At 36.6% G+C, this 18,444-nt stretch overlaps 1 protein-coding gene across 11 annotated transcripts in view; it reads left to right on the top strand.

Moving 5' to 3' along the window:
* Positions 1–18,444, top strand: part of UBR5 (ubiquitin protein ligase E3 component n-recognin 5) — an 86,687-nt gene that overhangs the window by 55,540 nt on the left and 12,703 nt on the right. For 8 of the 11 annotated variants that reach the window (XM_058830658.1, XM_058830657.1, XM_058830653.1 and 5 more), the window contains 21 exons: positions 2,268–2,394; positions 3,696–3,847; positions 4,246–4,341; positions 4,751–4,874; positions 5,197–5,294; positions 6,085–6,233; positions 6,668–6,759; positions 7,668–7,814; positions 7,913–8,031; positions 8,147–8,273; positions 8,373–8,502; positions 8,728–8,888; positions 9,396–9,635; positions 9,788–9,911; positions 10,499–10,610; positions 11,658–11,789; positions 12,420–12,677; positions 13,027–13,295; positions 15,336–15,547; positions 15,910–16,140; positions 17,928–18,001. In XM_058830658.1, coding sequence (XP_058686641.1) covers positions 2,268–2,394; positions 3,696–3,847; positions 4,246–4,341; positions 4,751–4,874; positions 5,197–5,294; positions 6,085–6,233; positions 6,668–6,759; positions 7,668–7,814; positions 7,913–8,031; positions 8,147–8,273; positions 8,373–8,502; positions 8,728–8,888; positions 9,396–9,635; positions 9,788–9,911; positions 10,499–10,610; positions 11,658–11,789; positions 12,420–12,677; positions 13,027–13,295; positions 15,336–15,547; positions 15,910–16,140; positions 17,928–18,001 — 3,174 coding nt within the window. Of the gene's footprint in view, positions 1–2,267; positions 2,395–3,695; positions 3,848–4,245; positions 4,342–4,750; positions 4,875–5,196; positions 5,295–6,084; positions 6,234–6,667; positions 6,760–7,667; positions 7,815–7,912; positions 8,032–8,146; positions 8,274–8,372; positions 8,503–8,727; positions 8,889–9,395; positions 9,636–9,787; positions 9,912–10,498; positions 10,611–11,657; positions 11,790–12,419; positions 12,682–13,026; positions 13,296–15,335; positions 15,548–15,909; positions 16,141–17,927; positions 18,002–18,444 lie in introns of all 11 variants that reach the window. The other 3 variants (XM_058830655.1, XM_058830652.1, XM_058830651.1) reach the window with 3 other exon arrangements.

Genomic DNA, 18,444 nt, shown 5'->3' with positions numbered 1-18,444 from the left:
TCCTAATTTGAGTGCTTGTCTTTGCAACCTTGATATTTTTTTCAGTAACTTCATTTGAGTGTCATTTAACTTTGTGAAAAATGAAAAACATGAACCTGATAGACTTGTAACACTCCTCTGCCTCTCTCTTTTTCCCTCATAAAACTTGTCCTTGAAGGAGATTCATATCTTTAGATTCAGGTCACATTTAGCTTCCACTGTAACTGTTAGTGATGGATATTAGGACAAGCTTATTTTCAGTTTATCATCTGGAGGACAGTGGTGACTTACATTACTGTCTGTGAGTTACATGTTGGTCTCTTAAATTGTAAAAGAAGTTTGATTTAGAAGTAAAGGCTTCAATTCCAGACATACAGATATGATGTTTCTTTACAATTTCAGAATGTAGTACCACTTCCCAGCTAGTTCCTGCTTGAGATTCTTCACTCTTGTTCATATAGATTTCTTAAGTGTCAGAAAGAAAATACTGATGGCAGGGATAAGCATGGGTTTTTTTGTTTGGTTGGTTTTGGTGGGGTTTTTTGGTTTTTTTTTTTGTTTGTTTTGTTTTTCTTTCTCACATCTTGTGCCTAGTTTTGCTATAGATCTTGCAGTGTTAGATAAATGAATTGCAGGAAAAGTGGCCCCAGACCTGCAAAGCTGGGGAAAAGCTGCTCTGTTTCTGTGAATTGCTATCTCCTCAGTCTTGCCAGTAGAAGGGATCTTGGGAAAAGCATGTCTAAAAAAAAAGGTCCAAGGCGTGTCAAAACATTAAAAAGTTGTGATGCTAAGTTTCAGCTAACATCACTGAACACATAAAAACTGAGAGTTTTTGCCTGGAGAGCTGGGGCAGATTTCATTAGACAGTAGAACAGCAAATCACCCATTAGAGCCAAAGCATTTACAACTGATGGTTCTCCAAAAACAAGTGCTAGCTTTCTAAGTGGAACAGTGAAAATTCAGTTACAGATTACTTTGTCCAGAACAGATGAAACCTCTGCTGCAGAGAGTGGTTGTATTGCTTGGGGGATCATTCTCAACAGCTGTGAGTCTTTGTGTAAGGGGTCCAGAAGTGATGGGTCATGTGTTATGAGAGCTAGAGAAAGGAGTACAGCACAAATACAATGGAAATTAATTTACAGCTACAAATCAACTTGTAGCTAGGGACAGAAGAGTAGTATTCTCTCACTGCTAACTGTTGAATAGTAGTCTGCTTTGGGTAGTTGGTGAACTTTGCCTAAGAAGCCTGCACATACTTGTGAACAAGCAAAACCTAGGATCTCTTTTACTTAGGGTAGTGATGAATTGAAATATTTAAATAAACTTACCATAACAGCAGACACACAGTCAGATTACCTTGTTCTTTCATTCTTTGAATTAATGGTATTAATAGTGCTTTTGTATTAAAAAAAAAAAAAAAGAGGGGAAAAAAAAGGCTGTCCAAGCCTTAATAGTGTCACTGGTGAAAATAAGTGTGCAGAGAATGGTAACTCTCAGTTTGAAAAGCTTTTGAATGAAAAGTGAGCAGTGGCCCTCACAACTTTGAGACATGCCCTGAAAAGAATGATGAGAGTCACTTCAAGGAATTACTTTTCTTTATACAGAAATACACCTTTTCCATCTAGTCTGTACCAAAACCTGGGGTTTTTTTAAAAGAAATGTTCTGTATCTCGCTTTAATATTCTATATCTGACTTGACAAAATTCGGTCCTCATTATGAGTAGAACCTGTAGGTGTTATGGTGCTTAGGGTTGTAGATGTTAGAAGAAGAAGTGCTAGTTTTTTGTGGTATAAACTGATTGTACTGCCTTCTTATACTCCAAGCACAGTTCTCCTAAGCATGTTCATACCTAGAGTGTGTATATTAGAATTGCATACATTTGCATTATTCATGGATGCTCATTGTGAAGTGTGGGTTTTTTTCTTTTTCTCCTGGTCTGGTGTTTTGGTGTGGGTTGTTTTGGTGGCTTTATTTGTTTGTTTTTGTGTGGTTTTTTTCCTTCATTGTTGTTATTTGTGTTTAATTTGTTTTGTTTTCTTTGTTCTTATCAGTGTTTTTGAAGTCTTGACTCAGCAAGCATCTAGAATTGGCTACATGATAGGACCTTGTCTGTTGATGATGCTGAAAGCTTAATCAGAATCATTGTTAAGCTCATCTGAAATAAAAATTTGTATATGAACCTAGTCTGTCTCTCTAAATGTTAAAAAATTAGTGACATATTTTATACTCCTTTCTTATAATTTTCCCAAGTAAAATTTTAGCACTGACGCTTTTCTTAATTTTTCAGAAGCAGAGCGCTCTGAAAGGAACACATTTGCTGAAAGGCTCTCAGCTGTGGAAGCTATTGCAAATGCAATCTCTGTTGTGTCAAGTAATGGTCCAGGAAATAGGGCAGGATCATCAAGCAGCAGGAGGTAAACTGAGTAATGCTTTCTTCTTGTTTTCTGTCTGCTAATTTCTGTATTAACTACCAATCTGTTATTAATTCTTTCCTTTGGTGTAGTTTAGGAGTGGGCCTCAGTTGCTAGCTTAAAATTGGATTTCAATTCTTTAAGCACCAAACTAGAGCTCTAGTGGTTTTTTGAACCCTTTTTTGTGTGTGAACTAATGGTGGGATATTTCTAAACTAATCCTGTTTTCTGGGGTTGATGCTTTGTCTGCCAGTTGTGAAGTGGAGAAGTTCCTCCTTGTGGAGAAAGAGAATTTGAAGATAAGCTCTAGTGTTCTTTACCAGGAGGTATTAAGTATCACAGAACTACTGTGATAGTGACCAGGCTTGTTTTCAGAGAATTCCTGAGGGGGATGGTCACTTAAGCAGAGGAATAATACTGAGAACAACATAACACACCACTGGGGAAGAATTTAAGTTGATTCGTTTTATTCTAAGCAGTCATTAAAAAGAAATTCTATCAAGACTCATTTTTTATCCTTCCACTAACCTCTTCTTGTAGCTAGATTTTAGAAAGCAGTAGCAACAAGAGCAAATCCTTGCAAAAGCTTAACACTCCTGGTAATGAGCTTGGGTTAAAAGGAATGTCAGATAGCAGTACGAATGCCCATCTAGCTGCTGCCTGCAAGGGGCAGTGCTGTGGTGCCTAGGGATGTGTCATGGCCTCAGATCTGACTTGAAGCAATGCTGAGTGACTCCTCTTCTGTCGCTCTATTAGGAACAGCGAGAAGAACGACACAGACTCTCTTGGGGGTCAGTCAGGAGAATTTCTCTCAGTTTATTGCTTCAGATCTTTTTTATAGACTGATAGGTGAAAAGTACAGAAAAAAACTCTTATTGGCTAGTAAACTAACACATCACCATCATTGGTCAGTGGGGTACACCACCCCTCGACCTTCTCTTGCAGGAAAACAAGGAACTGACAAACAGCACCTGCAAGGCTGTTCTCTATCTCTGAGGATTGTTTTAATTCCTCCCCATGATTTCCCAGGCCACTTTCTCAGGCAAGGCTGAGAAAGCTATGTGGCCTGCAATTTCCACAGGCATCATGCTCTCTATTTCAGAGTTAGCATCCATACTCTTCCAAGGCTAAAACATTCTGATACAACAAAATGTAATGAAAAATACCTGGTCTCATTCTTGTTTATGCTGAAATTAAATGGTGATAAGAGGAGTTTGGTTTTCTTTTTCAGTGTGAATTTTTCCTTAAATACGTTCTAATTATAAATGAAAATGAGAGTCTTTCTGGCTTGGTTTTGTATTTAGTTTGAGATTAAGGGAAATGATGAGAAGATCTTTGAGAGCTGCTGGATTGGGCAGACATGAAGCTGGTGCTTCATCAAGTGATCACCAGGACCCAGTTTCTCCACCAATAGCTCCTCCCAGCTGGGTTCCAGATCCTCCTGCAATGGATCCAGGTAAGTCTGCTCATCTGTCACATTGGACTGTAGGAGAGATTTGATAAAGAACCAATGGCTTTTAAGGTGAATAATAACTTAATTTAGTCTCACACTGAAATCTGTCTAATGCCATTGATGTGTAGCAGGTGTTCATTGAGATAACTTTTAAGAGTTTACTGAAGACTTAACAGCTGTTTTTAAATCCAGTATGTGCCTTTTTATGCTGGTGTCAAACTGCTGGGAAGTCTGCTTTGTAATGCTGAGTTACATTACAGACCTAGGAATGTGGCCGTTTGTGGGAAAAATTACCAGATAAATACAGAAAACCTGCAGTGTGTTAGACACTGCAGCAAGAGCATGTTGTTAGGGATGTTTTTATGTATTGATATACATCCTGCTGTTCTGTTTACTGAAAGATGGTGACATTGATTTTATCCTGGCCCCCGCTGTGGGATCTCTTACCACAGCAGCGACTGGCACCGGCCAAGGACCCAGCACCTCCACAATACCAGGTGAGGACATCCTGCTTATATGATTATGCTTTAGAATGAAACTTACCTCAAAAGCTGTCTTTGCTTGCACAGACTTTCTGCATATGAAAATGCCTCTTATCAGATGAAGATTGGATTGAAGCAGAATTTCTCAAGTGTGCAGAAAGTAAATGAAGCACCATACTATGTTTTATGTAAATACATGGAGAGTGACAAATACATAGAACTATGGTAATCAGCATGAAATTTGGATTAGTCTTTATTTCAAATATAATTTGGAACTGAAATTTACAGTACTTCAGTGAAGTATTGCTGAAACCACTGAGTAGTCAAGTTACCAGCTACTCACCCCAGTGAATTACTTGCTTTTAGCAGGTTGTCATTTTTTGAGGAAAAACTGTTTCTCTGCAATTTTTTTTCCTTACTACAGGTCCTTCTACAGAACCCTCTGTAGTAGAATCAAAGGATCGGAAGGCAAATGCTCATTTCATACTGAAATTGCTGTGTGATAGTGTTGTTCTACAGCCTTATCTTCGAGAATTGCTGTCAGCTAAGTAAGGATTTTCCTATGAGTTCTCACTATCCTTAGAAATATTACCTTAAATCAATTACATAGAAGCCTTTTTAAAAAGGTTACATAAAGGTCTGTTAGTTAAAATTGAGAATGTTAGACTACAGCTGTATTGTGTCCTGCCATCCTTTAAAAGGATGTCTGTTTCAGAGAAATAAAATAAACAAGAGTGCTTATTCACTCTGTGGTTTTTCTGTTTGCACAGGATCAGCAGTGCTAAGTTTTCATATATTTGCATCATACATCTCCTGTTATAATGAAAAAAATCAGTGTTTTAACTTGTCTGTTGGGGTTTTTTTGCCTAGGGATGCGAGAGGCATGACACCATTTATGTCAGCAGTCAGTGGCCGGGCATATCCTGCTGCAATTACAATTCTTGAAACTGCACAGAAAATTGCTAAAGGTACAACAGTTTTAGTAATTGTTAGTGTGTGGTTTCCTTCTAAACTTTGGCATGTGTGCAGAGTCATTACATTACACTGTAGATTGCTGCATGTTTTGGAAATTTTGCTATTATGGAGCATCTTTCTCTTTTGCCGTTTGTATATTGCAGTAGATTTCTATGAATGTTATTATGTTCTTTATAGTCTTTTTGGCATTAAGGTGGATTAAGTGGATTAAGGTGCTGTTTTTTGGTAGAACAAATGTATCACATGGAACTTCTTTCTTGAAATTGAAAAAACCTGATATGATACAGTGATATGCTAAGCTAGATCCTGTTCCTGAAAAGACTTATACAAACAAATATTTTGTGACTCTCTTTTAATGTTGGTATTTATTTTTCTAGGAGAAGTATGTGAAATTGAATTTGAGGGAAAACTCAAGCACATTAGACCTTGTCACACCACAGTTCTGTAGGACTTTGTGTGGGACAAGAATACTCCTTTTAAGAATATGTTCCATAGTCCTTCAAAATGGTGATTCGTTGAATTGATTAAAATATTAGCAGATTTAAAACTGGGGAAGAGATAATGGTTGTCTTTTTCAGTCAGGAATTTACAGTGGCTTCTATAAGAAATAATGTGACAAGCAGAAAGTTTTCTCAAAAAGCTGTAGCAGGTTTTATTCAAACTTCTAATGCCGTATGAGATTTTGTAATGGCAAGCATCTGCCAAGAATGGATTCTTTTGGTGGGGTTTTTTGAGGTTTTTTTGGAGGGGGTTGTTTTTAACACTTTCATTCTATTATTTTAGCTGAAGCAACTTCCAGTGAAAAAGAAGATGATGTGTTTATGGGAATGGTTTGTCCTTCCGGTACAAATCCAGATGACTCTCCTTTGTATGTTTTGTGTTGTAATGATACATGCAGTTTTACCTGGACTGGTGCAGAACATATTAATCAAGTAAGCTTTTTTTTAAAAAAGCAAATAGGAATGTGTTTCAGCCATGTATTGTGTTACATAGGGTCGGTCTACTAATCTGATTTTTAAATTATTCATTTCACTGTTTAAATTACTGTAATTTTTAAGTCAGGTGTAGTTACTGCCTCCCCAAACTGATACATAGCCTCAAAGCTACTGTGTTCCTCACAGCATGGTTATTACTGGGTGTGGCATTTCTCCTCTGGCTAACTTTGGCAAGAATTTTGATGGACATGGCTCTTTGAAAACACTGACTATTCTAGTTTAACAACTAAGTTTCACTTTCTAGAATTGACCTAAGTTGAAGCATCAGTTTAAACAAGTGCAGTTTTATTGTAACCTGAAATACTTGTGAGATTGCAAGCACTGTAAGGAAAAGCTATATAATATATATTTTTTCTTTTCTTTTCTTTTAGGATATATTTGAATGCCGAACATGTGGCCTGTTGGAATCACTTTGTTGTTGTACAGAATGTGCAAGGGTCTGTCACAAAGGACATGACTGCAAGTAAGTATTGTGTTCCATTTCTTATAATTAAATCATGTTTTGTGGTTTGTCTTGTTTACTAATACTTAATAAATGTTTTCTTCGTTTGAAGTGTTCCAAACTTAGGAAACAGAAGATTAATGAAATAGTTTTTCATCTACTCTATAAGGTTTAATAGGTTAGAATTGAAAGAGTAACCTGAAGTGGTTTTGTACTTTCCACTTGGTAGTATTTAGAATAAATGAATAATTCTTATAGTGTGTAATATTGTGCGAACATTTTATCTAAATAATACTGTTTTTTTCATTTTGGGTGCCCCTCAGGGTTTTATGAATCCTGATGACAGATCATTCTTGTGAATTTTTGGAAAGAAATGTAGGATATTAATATTTTAAAAATCAACTGTAACAAATGAAAAAGTGAGCAACAACCAAGAAATCTCAGACCAACCTGGCCTAAAGCTTTGAAGCTGCATGTTTTCTGTGCTGCTGTTACAGGGTGTAAAAGTTAATATTCTAGCTGTAATAAGCTAATAAATGCAATTATAAAGATATTCTCAACACTGTAATAGCTACTGAGATTTTACTGCATATAATTTTCAGTATTTTCAGCTTAACTTTCTTGGATCAGGCTGTTCTAGGGAAGAATAAATAATCTTCAGTGAGTTTTACTAAGACAGTATGAAAAGCTCTGTAGTGAAACTTCCCTCTTAAGATGAGTGTAGGAAACATGGATGACAGGCATCAAGTGCTACCACATATAAAATCTGTATTTCTCTTTTTTAAGCTAGGTTTTGGAATTTTGCTACTATCAGAAACAAAAAACTCCAGAAGGAGTCTAAGAGTGTATACTAACAACCTCAGCTTGTGTAGAAAGGATTTGGTATGTTACTGAACAGTGCTGCAGTTCACCTTTTCTATTTCTTGCAGGCTCAAACGAACATCACCAACAGCCTACTGTGATTGCTGGGAAAAGTGCAAGTGTAAAACACTAATTGCTGGACAAAAGTCTGCTCGCCTTGATCTCCTTTACCGCCTGCTCACCACCACAAATCTTGTTACCATGCCAAATAGCAGGCAAGTTCATATTAGCATTGACTAGGGCAGAATTTTTAAAATTATTTTGTAAATATATGTATTATATCCTATTTCCACTAACAATTCTTTCATTACAGGGGAGAACATCTGCTGTTGTTTTTAGTACAGACAGTTGCCAGGCAAACTGTAGAACACTGCCAGTACAGACCACCTAGAATCAGGGAAGATCGTAATCGTAAAACTGCAAATCCTGAAGGTGAGAGCTGTTTCAGTGAAATAAATGGCAATTCTGTATTTCAGTACCTCTGCCTTACACTTTTCTGTTTCTTTTTTCTTTTTTTTTTTTTCTTTTTTTTTTTTTGTCTTTCTAGATTCTGATATGCCTGATCATGATTTAGAACCTCCTCGTTTTGCCCAGCTAGCTCTGGAACGTGTTTTACAAGACTGGAATGCACTGAAATCCATGATCATGTTTGGCTCCCAGGAAAATAAAGATCCGTGTGTATCTACACATAGTTGTTGATGTAAAGTTTGATCTGATATTTGACACCTGCTGGCTTATATAAATTTATTTCCTTTCTTTTTGTTTTTTCCAAGTCTTAGTGCAAGCAGTAGGATAGGTCATCTTCTGCCTGAAGAGCAAGTTTACCTTAATCAGCAAAGTGGAACTATTCGCTTGGACTGTTTTACACACTGCCTTATTGTCAAATGTACAGCAGACATTTTGGTAAGGACTCTTAGCCATGTTTTACATAGGTTTTTTGAAAAATACCATATTATGAACTATCTCAGGTCATGTACTTGGAACCTAATTTGAAAGTAACTTCAAGTTAATCTTGGTTTTGTAAATTTATACTGTTACGACTGTGATCTCCCTTTGAGTCTTAGTCTCTCTTGTTTCACGCTTCAAAATTGCATGCAATGAATGAGTTGTAATAATCTCTTTCTTCAGCTGTTAGATACTTTGCTGGGTACTCTGGTAAAGGAATTGCAAAACAAGTATACGCCAGGACGCAGAGAAGAAGCTATTGCTGTTACAATGAGATTCCTGCGTTCTGTGGCAAGAGTGTTTGTCATTCTTAGTGTGGAGATGGCTTCCTCCAAAAAGAAAAAGTAAGTGATGAAGATGTATGTTGATTGTGGTGGTTTTTTCCTTTATTTACATTTCTTTTTTCTTATAAAATGAGTTGATAAAAATCAACAGTAGGCCAAAACATCTGAATTATTTTATGTTGTTTAGGCAGATTTGGAAAGATGCACAATAGCTGCTGGTATGTCATGTAACTTCTTAATGCAGTGCTTGTTAAACTTACATGTTCATACCAAACCTTTTGTTTACAGTGTTAGGGTTTTTGGAAATAGGTTTTTTAAACATATTAAATTACAGTGTATGGTTGTTTGTCAGCAGTAGATTTAGATATCCAGCCTTAATCTTGAATTATTCAATAATATGTTTTTCACTGACTTGAATAGGTGCATATTGTTTCTATACACACAAGTACATGTATCTCTTAAAGATGATTTTTTGAAAAAAAAAAAATTAGGACAGTTAATATTGCCATAAAGTTTTTGGTGAAAAAAGATGCATTTGACATTTATCTTTCTGTATTTTTCCACCAGCAATTTTATTCCACAGCCAATTGGAAAATGTAAACGTGTATTCCAGGCATTATTGCCCTATGCTGTTGAAGAGTTGTGCAATGTAGCAGAATCTCTAATTATTCCAGTCAGGATGGGAATTGCACGTCCTACAGCACCCTTTACCCTTGCTAGCACTAGTATAGATGCCATGCAGGGAAGTGAAGAACTGTTTTCTGTGGAGCCTCTGCCACCCAGACCATCATCTGACCAGTCTAGCAGGTAACACTTGTTAAAGCTTACTATCTGTTCTTTTCAAACACTCCTTAAAGGTGGTTTTATTTTGGAGTTTTTCTTAGTTTTTCATTAAGTGATATCCAGAGGTCCAAATCTACTTTTTTTGAGGATTTATTTTTATATATTTTACTTTTAAGTTCTAGTCAATCTCAGTCATCCTACATAATAAGGAATCCTCAGCAAAGACGAATCAGCCAGTCACAACCAGTTCGTGGCAGGGATGAAGAACAAGATGATATCGTTTCAGCTGATGTAGAAGAGGTCAGTTTTTTTTTGTACTTTGTTTTTTCTTCTCAATATGGCACACCTAATGCATTAGTCAATGCTTTAACATCTGAACCTGAAATCCTTGCATCTGATTTGAAAAAGATGTTAAGTAGTACTTGATGAAATCTTACAGTACTGTATGCATTTTTAATAGAACTTAGTAATTGTTGTTTTCTATTTTCTCCTTGTTAAAAAAGATACAGTCTTTCAGCACATGGCAGCTATTACGTAGATTTGGTTAGAGAGCTAGAGGGTTTTTTTAGGCAGATGATACCTCTTCAGTATTTAGAAGCTAATTATCAGTTTAGTAGTCAGTTTTATCCTTGCAGCATTAAAATCTAATGTCCAAGGCTGTTTTATTTGTGTATGTGATTTTTTTTCCCCCCCCACAACACTATAAAGTGTATAGCCATGTACAGCTACTATGGCTGTAAGTTCATTTTTTGTTCACTTCAGTTCAATTTTGAGGTCATCTTTCTAAGATGTGTTTTTTTGAATCAGACTTTGCACTCTGTTTCAGAAAACACATAGATGCTCTGATATTAAAGATAGTCTGGCATAACAATACGATCTCTTTCCAGGTTGAGGTGGTTGAGGGGGTGGCTGGTGAAGAAGACCATCATGATGAACAGGAAGAACATGGTGAAGAAAATGCTGAAGCAGAAGGACAGCATGATGAGCATGATGAGGATGGTATGTATAATGTACATCCTGCACATTCACTGCTTGAGTGAGAAAACTATGCATGAAGAAGAAAAGCATCTTTGGGGTCACCAGTGATAATGATTTGGGAGATTTGCATGAGTAGAGAAAATCCAAGGGTTCCAGACTGTTCATATTACAGAAGGAGATGTGTAAAATTAGAGAGAACATGTAGTAGACAAGTACATGAAGTTTTTTTGGTTAAGAAGAATAGACTTCGTTCCCAAAGGTATCAGATGTTATTATGTACTTGGTTAACAATGTATTTTATCTTTTGTATTTGCTACTGTAAAACATTGTTGACAATTGGGCCAGTGTCAAACCATGACAATGGCAGGTGTGTTCTCAAAAGCGATTTGAATCCTGGCAAGGTAGTTCTCAAACTAATCACAAAGTACTAAATTATGGCTCAATATTTTGTAGATATAATTAATCCTATATGAAAATGCTTGAAATTAATATGACTTGTTTTGTATTACTTAGTTTGGGATTAGATGACCCAAAGCTATGATTTTAAAAAAAGTTACCTTCTTCACTTTCTGACTGTGTTTTGTGTTTCCAGTCAATCCATTTACAGTCCAGTAAATCTGTTTACTGATTTGCTGAATATTCAAACATTTCATTCTTAAAGCTTAACACTGGAATAGAACCTGTATATTTAATAGGTTTTTTGAAGTTTTCAAGTATTTCTTAAATACTAGTTGAAACAGCATATGGTAAATTGTCTTAGTACATGTGTATGAAGAGTTGTGGAGTCTTTTGGCTGGAATGACTTATTTTGAATCCTAAAAGCCTTTATTTTCACTTTGTGTTGAATGTACATGTACAGTGCAGAGTGAGAGTGGGTGGCTAATTGCTAGAAAATAAGAAAACATGCTCCAGGTATTGTTGAGTGTCTGCACTGCTTTTATGACCCCCCTGCGTGTCCATTAACTTATTTTATAGTTAAGAGTGTCTGGGGTTGGTGTCTGTCTTACATGAGTCACTACTGTGTTTACAATTTTGTCTTCTGAACATGTTTTGTCCATTGTTTTATAGGCAGTGATATGGAGTTGGATTTGCTAGCTGCTGCTGAAACAGAAAGTGACAGTGAGAGTAACCACAGTAACCAGGACAATGCCAGTGGGCGCAGAAGTGTTGTCACTGCAGCTACTGCTGGGTCAGAAGCAGGTAAACCTTTGGGTCTAATCTAGCTGGTTAAATTTAGATACTAGGAGTAAATACACTCCTCCTTCCCCAGATTTCCTGTTTTTCCTTTGCTGTAATAGTAAGGTACTGTGCAGACTTTTTGGAAAAGGAAATGCATTGAGATGTGACCTCGTTTTTTTGCTCTTACAGAGCATCTGCATGTATTAGAAATTACCTTGTGCTCTTGTGTAGTGAAATGAAATGTTCTCACTTATTTTTAAGTGTAGAAGTTTAAAACAATGGTTTATGGCTTAAATCAATACACAAAATATGGGCACTTGTACAGGTTTTTGAGAGCAACTGCCTTACTGTCAAATTTGGAAACACAATTTTTAGAACTTTTTTCCTAGGGGTAGATTCAATAAAGAATTTTTAAATCAAATTACTTCTTAATTTATATTTTGAAGTATAAGTAGTCATACTGCTTTTTCATCCCACCGGTGGAGAATTGGCAGTATGTTATAAGGATAATTTATTGAATATTTTCAGTAATGGTACTTGAACCTTTTTAGGATAGTGTAGTTTCTCATGGAAGAAGTCTACTATGCTGGCATGATACATGTATACATGCACAGGTGTGGAGCTGTCCGTTATTGCTTTTTTTCTCAACAGGAGCTAGCAGTGTTCCAGCATTTTTTTCTGAAGATGACTCTCAGTCAAATGATTCCAGTGACTCAGATAGCAGCAGCAGTCAGAGTGATGACATAGAGCAGGAGACCTTCATGCTTGATGAGCCTCTGGAGCGAACCACAAATAGCTCCCATGCCAACGGTGCTGCACAGGCTCCCCGTTCCATGCAATGGGCTGTACGGAATACCCAAAACCAGCGGACTACCAGCACAGCTCCCTCTAGTACATCAACCCCAGCAGGCAAGTCTGAGTGAATTGCATGCATGAATGCCAGCTAGTTCTGGCTTTGTTCCTTCCTCTGCTTTTTTTAATTCTCTTAAGGATGAAATCTTATCTCTTTGTTGTACTGCTGGCCTACCTTGACTGTTCCAGTTCTAGTTTTGAATTTAAAAAAAGGAAAAGATCTGTTGCACTTAAGATCTGAGTATGCTTACTGTAGTTAGTAATTATTTCCTAGTTATAGTTGTGATGTCAGTAATATTTACCAGTTTATTTCTGTAAATCTTAATGAAATCAATCAATACACAAATAACATAACAAAGATTAAATGAGTTCATTAATGTCATTCTTTTTTTTTTTTTATGTCTAGCAAGTTCAGCAGGCTTGATTTATATTGATCCCTCAAACCTACGTCGGAGTGGTACCATCAGTACCAGTGCTGCAGCAGCTGCTGCAGCTCTTGAAGCCAGCAATGCAAGCAGCTATTTAACATCTGCAAGCAGCTTAGCAAGAGCATACAGTATTGTGATACGGCAGATATCTGATCTGATGGGTCTGATCCCCAAATACAATCACTTAGTATATTCCCAGATTCCAGCTGCAGTGAAGCTGACTTATCAAGATGCAGTTAACTTGCAGGTAAGAACATGGAAATTTTTGTAGAAAAAACACAATTTCTATACAACTGGGATTTTTTAGGTAAAATGATAGAATTATTGAGATTTAAAGTGACCTCTGCATATTGACTAGACTAAATTTGAGGATCAACAGGCAGAGGCTGCTCAGGACTGTCTGGTTAGGTTTTGAATATCTCCAAGCATGGAGATTCCATAGCTGTTCTGAGCAACCTGATAAACGTTTGACAGCTCTCACAGTGAAAGAGGATTTTTCTTGAGTTTAAAGGGACTTACCAAGTATTTCAGTTTGTACCTGTTGCCACTTGTCCATTCACTAAGAGTCTGGCTTTTTGTGCTTGATACCTTTTAATCAGGTATTTGTACACTCTGGTAAGATCCTCCTGAGTTTGTTTTGTCAGTGCAAAGTGTCCTAGCATTCTCAGCCTCTTCTTATGTTACGAGAGAGTGTGGGTTAAAGTAACTGTGGTTACTTATTTCATTAAATTGGTAGTATTTCATATACATATATTCTTTCAAAAAAAGAAAGTTAAGTTGATTATGTTTAAACAATGTCTGACTGGTATTTAATTAATAGTTAAGTCAGAATTGACTAGGGATTTCTGCTAGGCATCTATTGCCATATTCTGTTTGACATGGAGTGTTGAGTCTCTAGAAGAAGAAAGTTACAAAGGGCCAAATAATTAAATGAGATAAAATATTTGTATAGGTAAATGTACTGTTCACTGTCCCTTCCTTCAGAGACATGGTCATCTTTTCCATGTTACACACATATTTTTTATATTGTGCTTTTGATTGTCTGTTTTTGAAAGTCTACGTAAAATATATCTGTAGAGAAAATACATGTCAGACAGCAATCTTCTACTTTGTGTATAGACATTAGTTTCAAAGACTGACAAGGCAGGAGGGACTCCAGAGTGTTCAGAAAGTATGTATCAACTTGTACTTGGGCATAGTGTATAGGGTAAAATTATGTACTGAATTTAGTACAGGAGACAGCTGTCAGAATAACACAGCTGTGTGGGGGCAGGAAATCAAGGGATGCTATTTTCTGTTAGTAGTGCTGTGCACGGATGTGGAAACCTGCTGACAATATATTTACTTGTAATTGAGCCACATGGTATTTGTATGACTCTGTTTTCACAGTGTGATGGAAAGAAAAAACTTCTGATTAGGGAGAGAAAGGTTAGAAAGATATTCTGGGATCAAACACTAGGATAAACAAACAGGGAAGGACATGAGTGTAGTTTTCTTATGGAGGAGGCTAAAACAATTTTCTGTTCAGGAGATTCTTAATGGGAAAAGTGAACAGGAGATCTGTCCAGCTGAGGCAGCAAGAGGTTTGTATTAGCACAGGAAAGCTGAACAGTGGAGGTTTCTTTGGACACAGAAAGGGGGTTGAGACAGGATTTTGTTAGTTTAGTGGATTAGAAGTATGAGGGATGTTTTTGAAGACCAGAATGCAGAGGAATGAAGAAAACAGACTGATGTTAGATCAAAAAAGTCCAACAAGGTCAATGGAATTAGCAGATGGCAAGAAAAGCACGCTGCAGAGCCAGTAGTGGGAACAGGTGAAACAAAGAGGAGACCAGGAAGTGAGACTTGTATGCAGACATAGTTCTCTGTGCAGGCCTTAACTTTGTCTTCACTGAGTAATCTGCAAGGGGTGAAGAATGGTGAAAGATCTGGCTGATGAATTTCACAGTGGGATGAAGGCTGTTAAAGTTGATAGAAAGTCAGCAACTAAGCTGAAATTGCCAAGTTGTGAGTACCTGGGAGATGCTGAGTGATCATAAGGGGAGGAGTAGAAGAGATGCCCAAAAGAGGGAGAGATGGTAAGAATGCTTTATAGATAGCAAAGTGTTAAGTGATGAGAGCTGCATACCACCACAATAAATTAGCGGTCTCATCAGAGCTCTCAGATACCTATCATCGGTAATTCTTGAGCATGGTTTTACAGCCTCTTTGTAGGGAATCAGGAAGACTTCATTCTTGTAATCTAGTTCTATTGTTTGCAAAACCAATTAAATCTCATTTTCTATAGAATTACGTGGAAGAAAAGCTTATTCCTACTTGGAATTGGATGGTCAGTATCATGGACTCCACTGAAGCTCAGCTGCGTTATGGTTCAGCATTATCATCCGCTGGTGATCCTGGGCACCCAAATCATCCTCTCCATGCTTCTCAGAACTCAGCTAGAAGGGAAAGGATGACCGCCCGTGAGGAAGCCAGCTTGAGAACACTTGAGGGAAGAAGGTATGAAAATAGTTTGATTTCTGCATGCAATATGAATTACCAGTTTTATAGTCAAATGTTATTCACAGACATCTTAGGAATCTAATTTTGCAGCACTGGAATGTAGCTACTGTTTTGATTTAAGTTGGCTTCCTGTGTTGTTGCTGCTATTTGGTTTATTTTGACATACTAGATTCATCTTGAGCATTAGCTGTTTACAATGTACTGCATCTGAACTGCTTGTTTTATGCTTGTAGCTTGTTACCACTATTTTCATATGGAGTTCATTTAGATATAAATGTTCAAATACAAGGCTTATAAATAAAGTATGTGTTCACCTGTGATGCCTGATGTCTCTGTATTCAATCCTTTTCCCTCACTAGACGTGCTACTTTACTCAGTGCCCGTCAGGGAATGATGTCAGCACGTGGTGATTTCCTGAACTACGCACTGTCCTTGATGCGTTCCCACAACGATGAGCACTCAGATGTTCTTCCTGTTCTAGATGTCTGCTCACTAAAGCATGTAGCATATGTTTTTCAAGCCCTTATTTATTGGATTAAAGCAATGAATCAACAGACAACATTGGATACTCCTCAGCTGGAAAGGAAAAGGTATTGAGGTTGACTCCTAGAAACAAAACTTAAATAAAACCGGCGTAAGCCCTTTTGTTTCAGTCATTGGCATTGTTCCTAAGCAACTTATATAAATACGTGCGTTAATCTGTATGTCTGTGTATGGATGTGTGTAGTAACATACTAGAAAAAGAGTTTCTATAATGGTATATAATGTGTGCTTGATAAGCCTGTTGCAGTACTCTCTTCACTTCTTTTTATGCTGTAAAATGCTTTCTTACTGTTGAAACTTGAGTTGGATTTTTAAATCCAGTTTAAAAGACTAGGCAGTAGCAGTGCCTCTAGAAGCACTCAGGACAATTTCTCAGTTAATGATGTGAGACATGCATTTGGCATGATAACAACTTACTTAGATAATTGTCAAACATGTTAGAGATGACATTGGAGAAAATATCATTGTCCGATATAATGGGCTGTGAGGTTTTGTTTCCATTTGGTCATGTGCATTTTGAGACTCACCTGATATTTAACACACAGTAGGGAAATCAATAGCTGAAAATATCCTTGAGTTGAAAAACTGCTATTTCAACTATGGCATTTTGCAAGGTGCATTTATTAATTTTTAAAATATTTTAAGATTTCTTTTTATATTTTTTTTTTTCATTTAAATGCCAGTTAATGCCAATAGAAATGTCCACATGTTGGCAGTCTACAACATCTGTTCTCATTTCTTACTAGGTTTTTAGGTAATGTGCTAAGCAGTCCTAGTCAGCAGTTAAATGCGGATCTCTGCCCCTTTCTGCTCCTTATTTTCAATGCTGCAGGTCAAACTTACCTTTCCATTTTCTCTACAAATTTAGTAACTGTAAAATATGAGATATTGATATCTTAGATATATTTTGGACCGCTGCTTCAGTTGCAATACTATGTTCTATTTATCTTTAGTAACCTAAGGTTTGTTATGACCTCAAAAGTGTACCAGAGGGGGCTGTTACCAACAGTAGTTTCATCACAAGTAAGAATGATACAGTACAGTCATCAACTTCTTGTACTGTCTGACTTGAGTAGTTACAGCCACAGCTTTTACCCTCTTCCAGGCAATAACATACTTCCAGAAGCTGCTTTTCCCCAAAAAAATTTCACATACTGAAAACTGTCAAATAACTGTTCATTAAAGAATTATGAAATTTGCATGAAATAGTTTTAAAACTATGAAGGCCTAAACCTTTTCAATTAAAAGTGAGTGGTTCAAACCATAGTTGCTTGTGTTAGGTGACATATTAGCAGTCTGAGTGAAATGAACTTCTATCAGTCTTCATCTAGTTTCAGAACACATTTCACAATGCATAAACTGCCAGAAATTAATACTAATCAAAGTTCTTGACAGAACAGCAGTATAATACATTGAAATCACTTTTTTTAATTTGCAGCTTGCAGACTTATATTTGGAAATTACATCAGTGAGATTATTTTAAAATTTTGGAATAGTATTCACTTGCATATTTCTTCCACTAATGCAGGGTTCCTAGTATTTTATATTGATACAGTGTTTAAAACCAGCATCACTGCCCAAAGCTGTACCTTTTAAGGTCAAAATTTGTAGGTGTCCAAATGGCTCTAAGGGTAACTGTGAATGATGTAGTGAGTATGTAATGAGAAGATCTCTACGGTACTTCAGTCTTAGTTTTGTTTTTGTTTTGTATAACTCTTAAGTACACTTCCTGATTATGCTACAGATATACATGTTTTGCCTACTAATTTCTTCAAGATGATTGACTATTTTTTCTTTTGTTTTATTGTTGTTGTTTCGGGTGTTTTTTATTAAGAACTCGTGAGCTTTTGGAACTGGGTCTTGACAATGAAGATTCAGAACATGAAAATGATGATGACACCAATCAAAGTTAGTATACAAAAATTGACATAGCATACCAAAATGCCAGAGTTTCTTAGTGCTTTTTCCCTTTAGCTAGCTGAGACTTTGAATAAGTTTTGGTGCTTGTATATGTAAAGTTGAGTTTTAGTAAGATTTTCTTCACATTGTTACTTTACCAAGTTTATTCTGCCGTTGCCTATTTCATTGCCTCTCATTTCAGGGCTGTCTTTTCATCTCCTTTCTCACTAAACTGTAGCATTTCTGCCCTTACCTACCATTCTAAATTAAAATTTGAATCATAGTTTAACTGGTTTTTTTGATCTGATGAAACTATGCTGAAAATGGTAGAACATATATTCCTACCTACAGTGTAGGAGTGCCTGTTCAGTAAAGCTAGGTATAGGAAAAAGAACAAAAATGATAACTAAACAAATTAATAAAGATAACAGCATTTGCAGAAGCTTGCTCTA

The sequence above is a fragment of the Poecile atricapillus genome, chromosome 2 (assembly GCF_030490865.1).
Source record: "Poecile atricapillus isolate bPoeAtr1 chromosome 2, bPoeAtr1.hap1, whole genome shotgun sequence".
Classification (NCBI taxonomy): domain Eukaryota; kingdom Metazoa; phylum Chordata; class Aves; order Passeriformes; family Paridae; genus Poecile; species Poecile atricapillus.
Note: the sequence above shows the minus strand (reverse complement) of the source record. Positions and strands in the feature narration are given on the sequence as shown.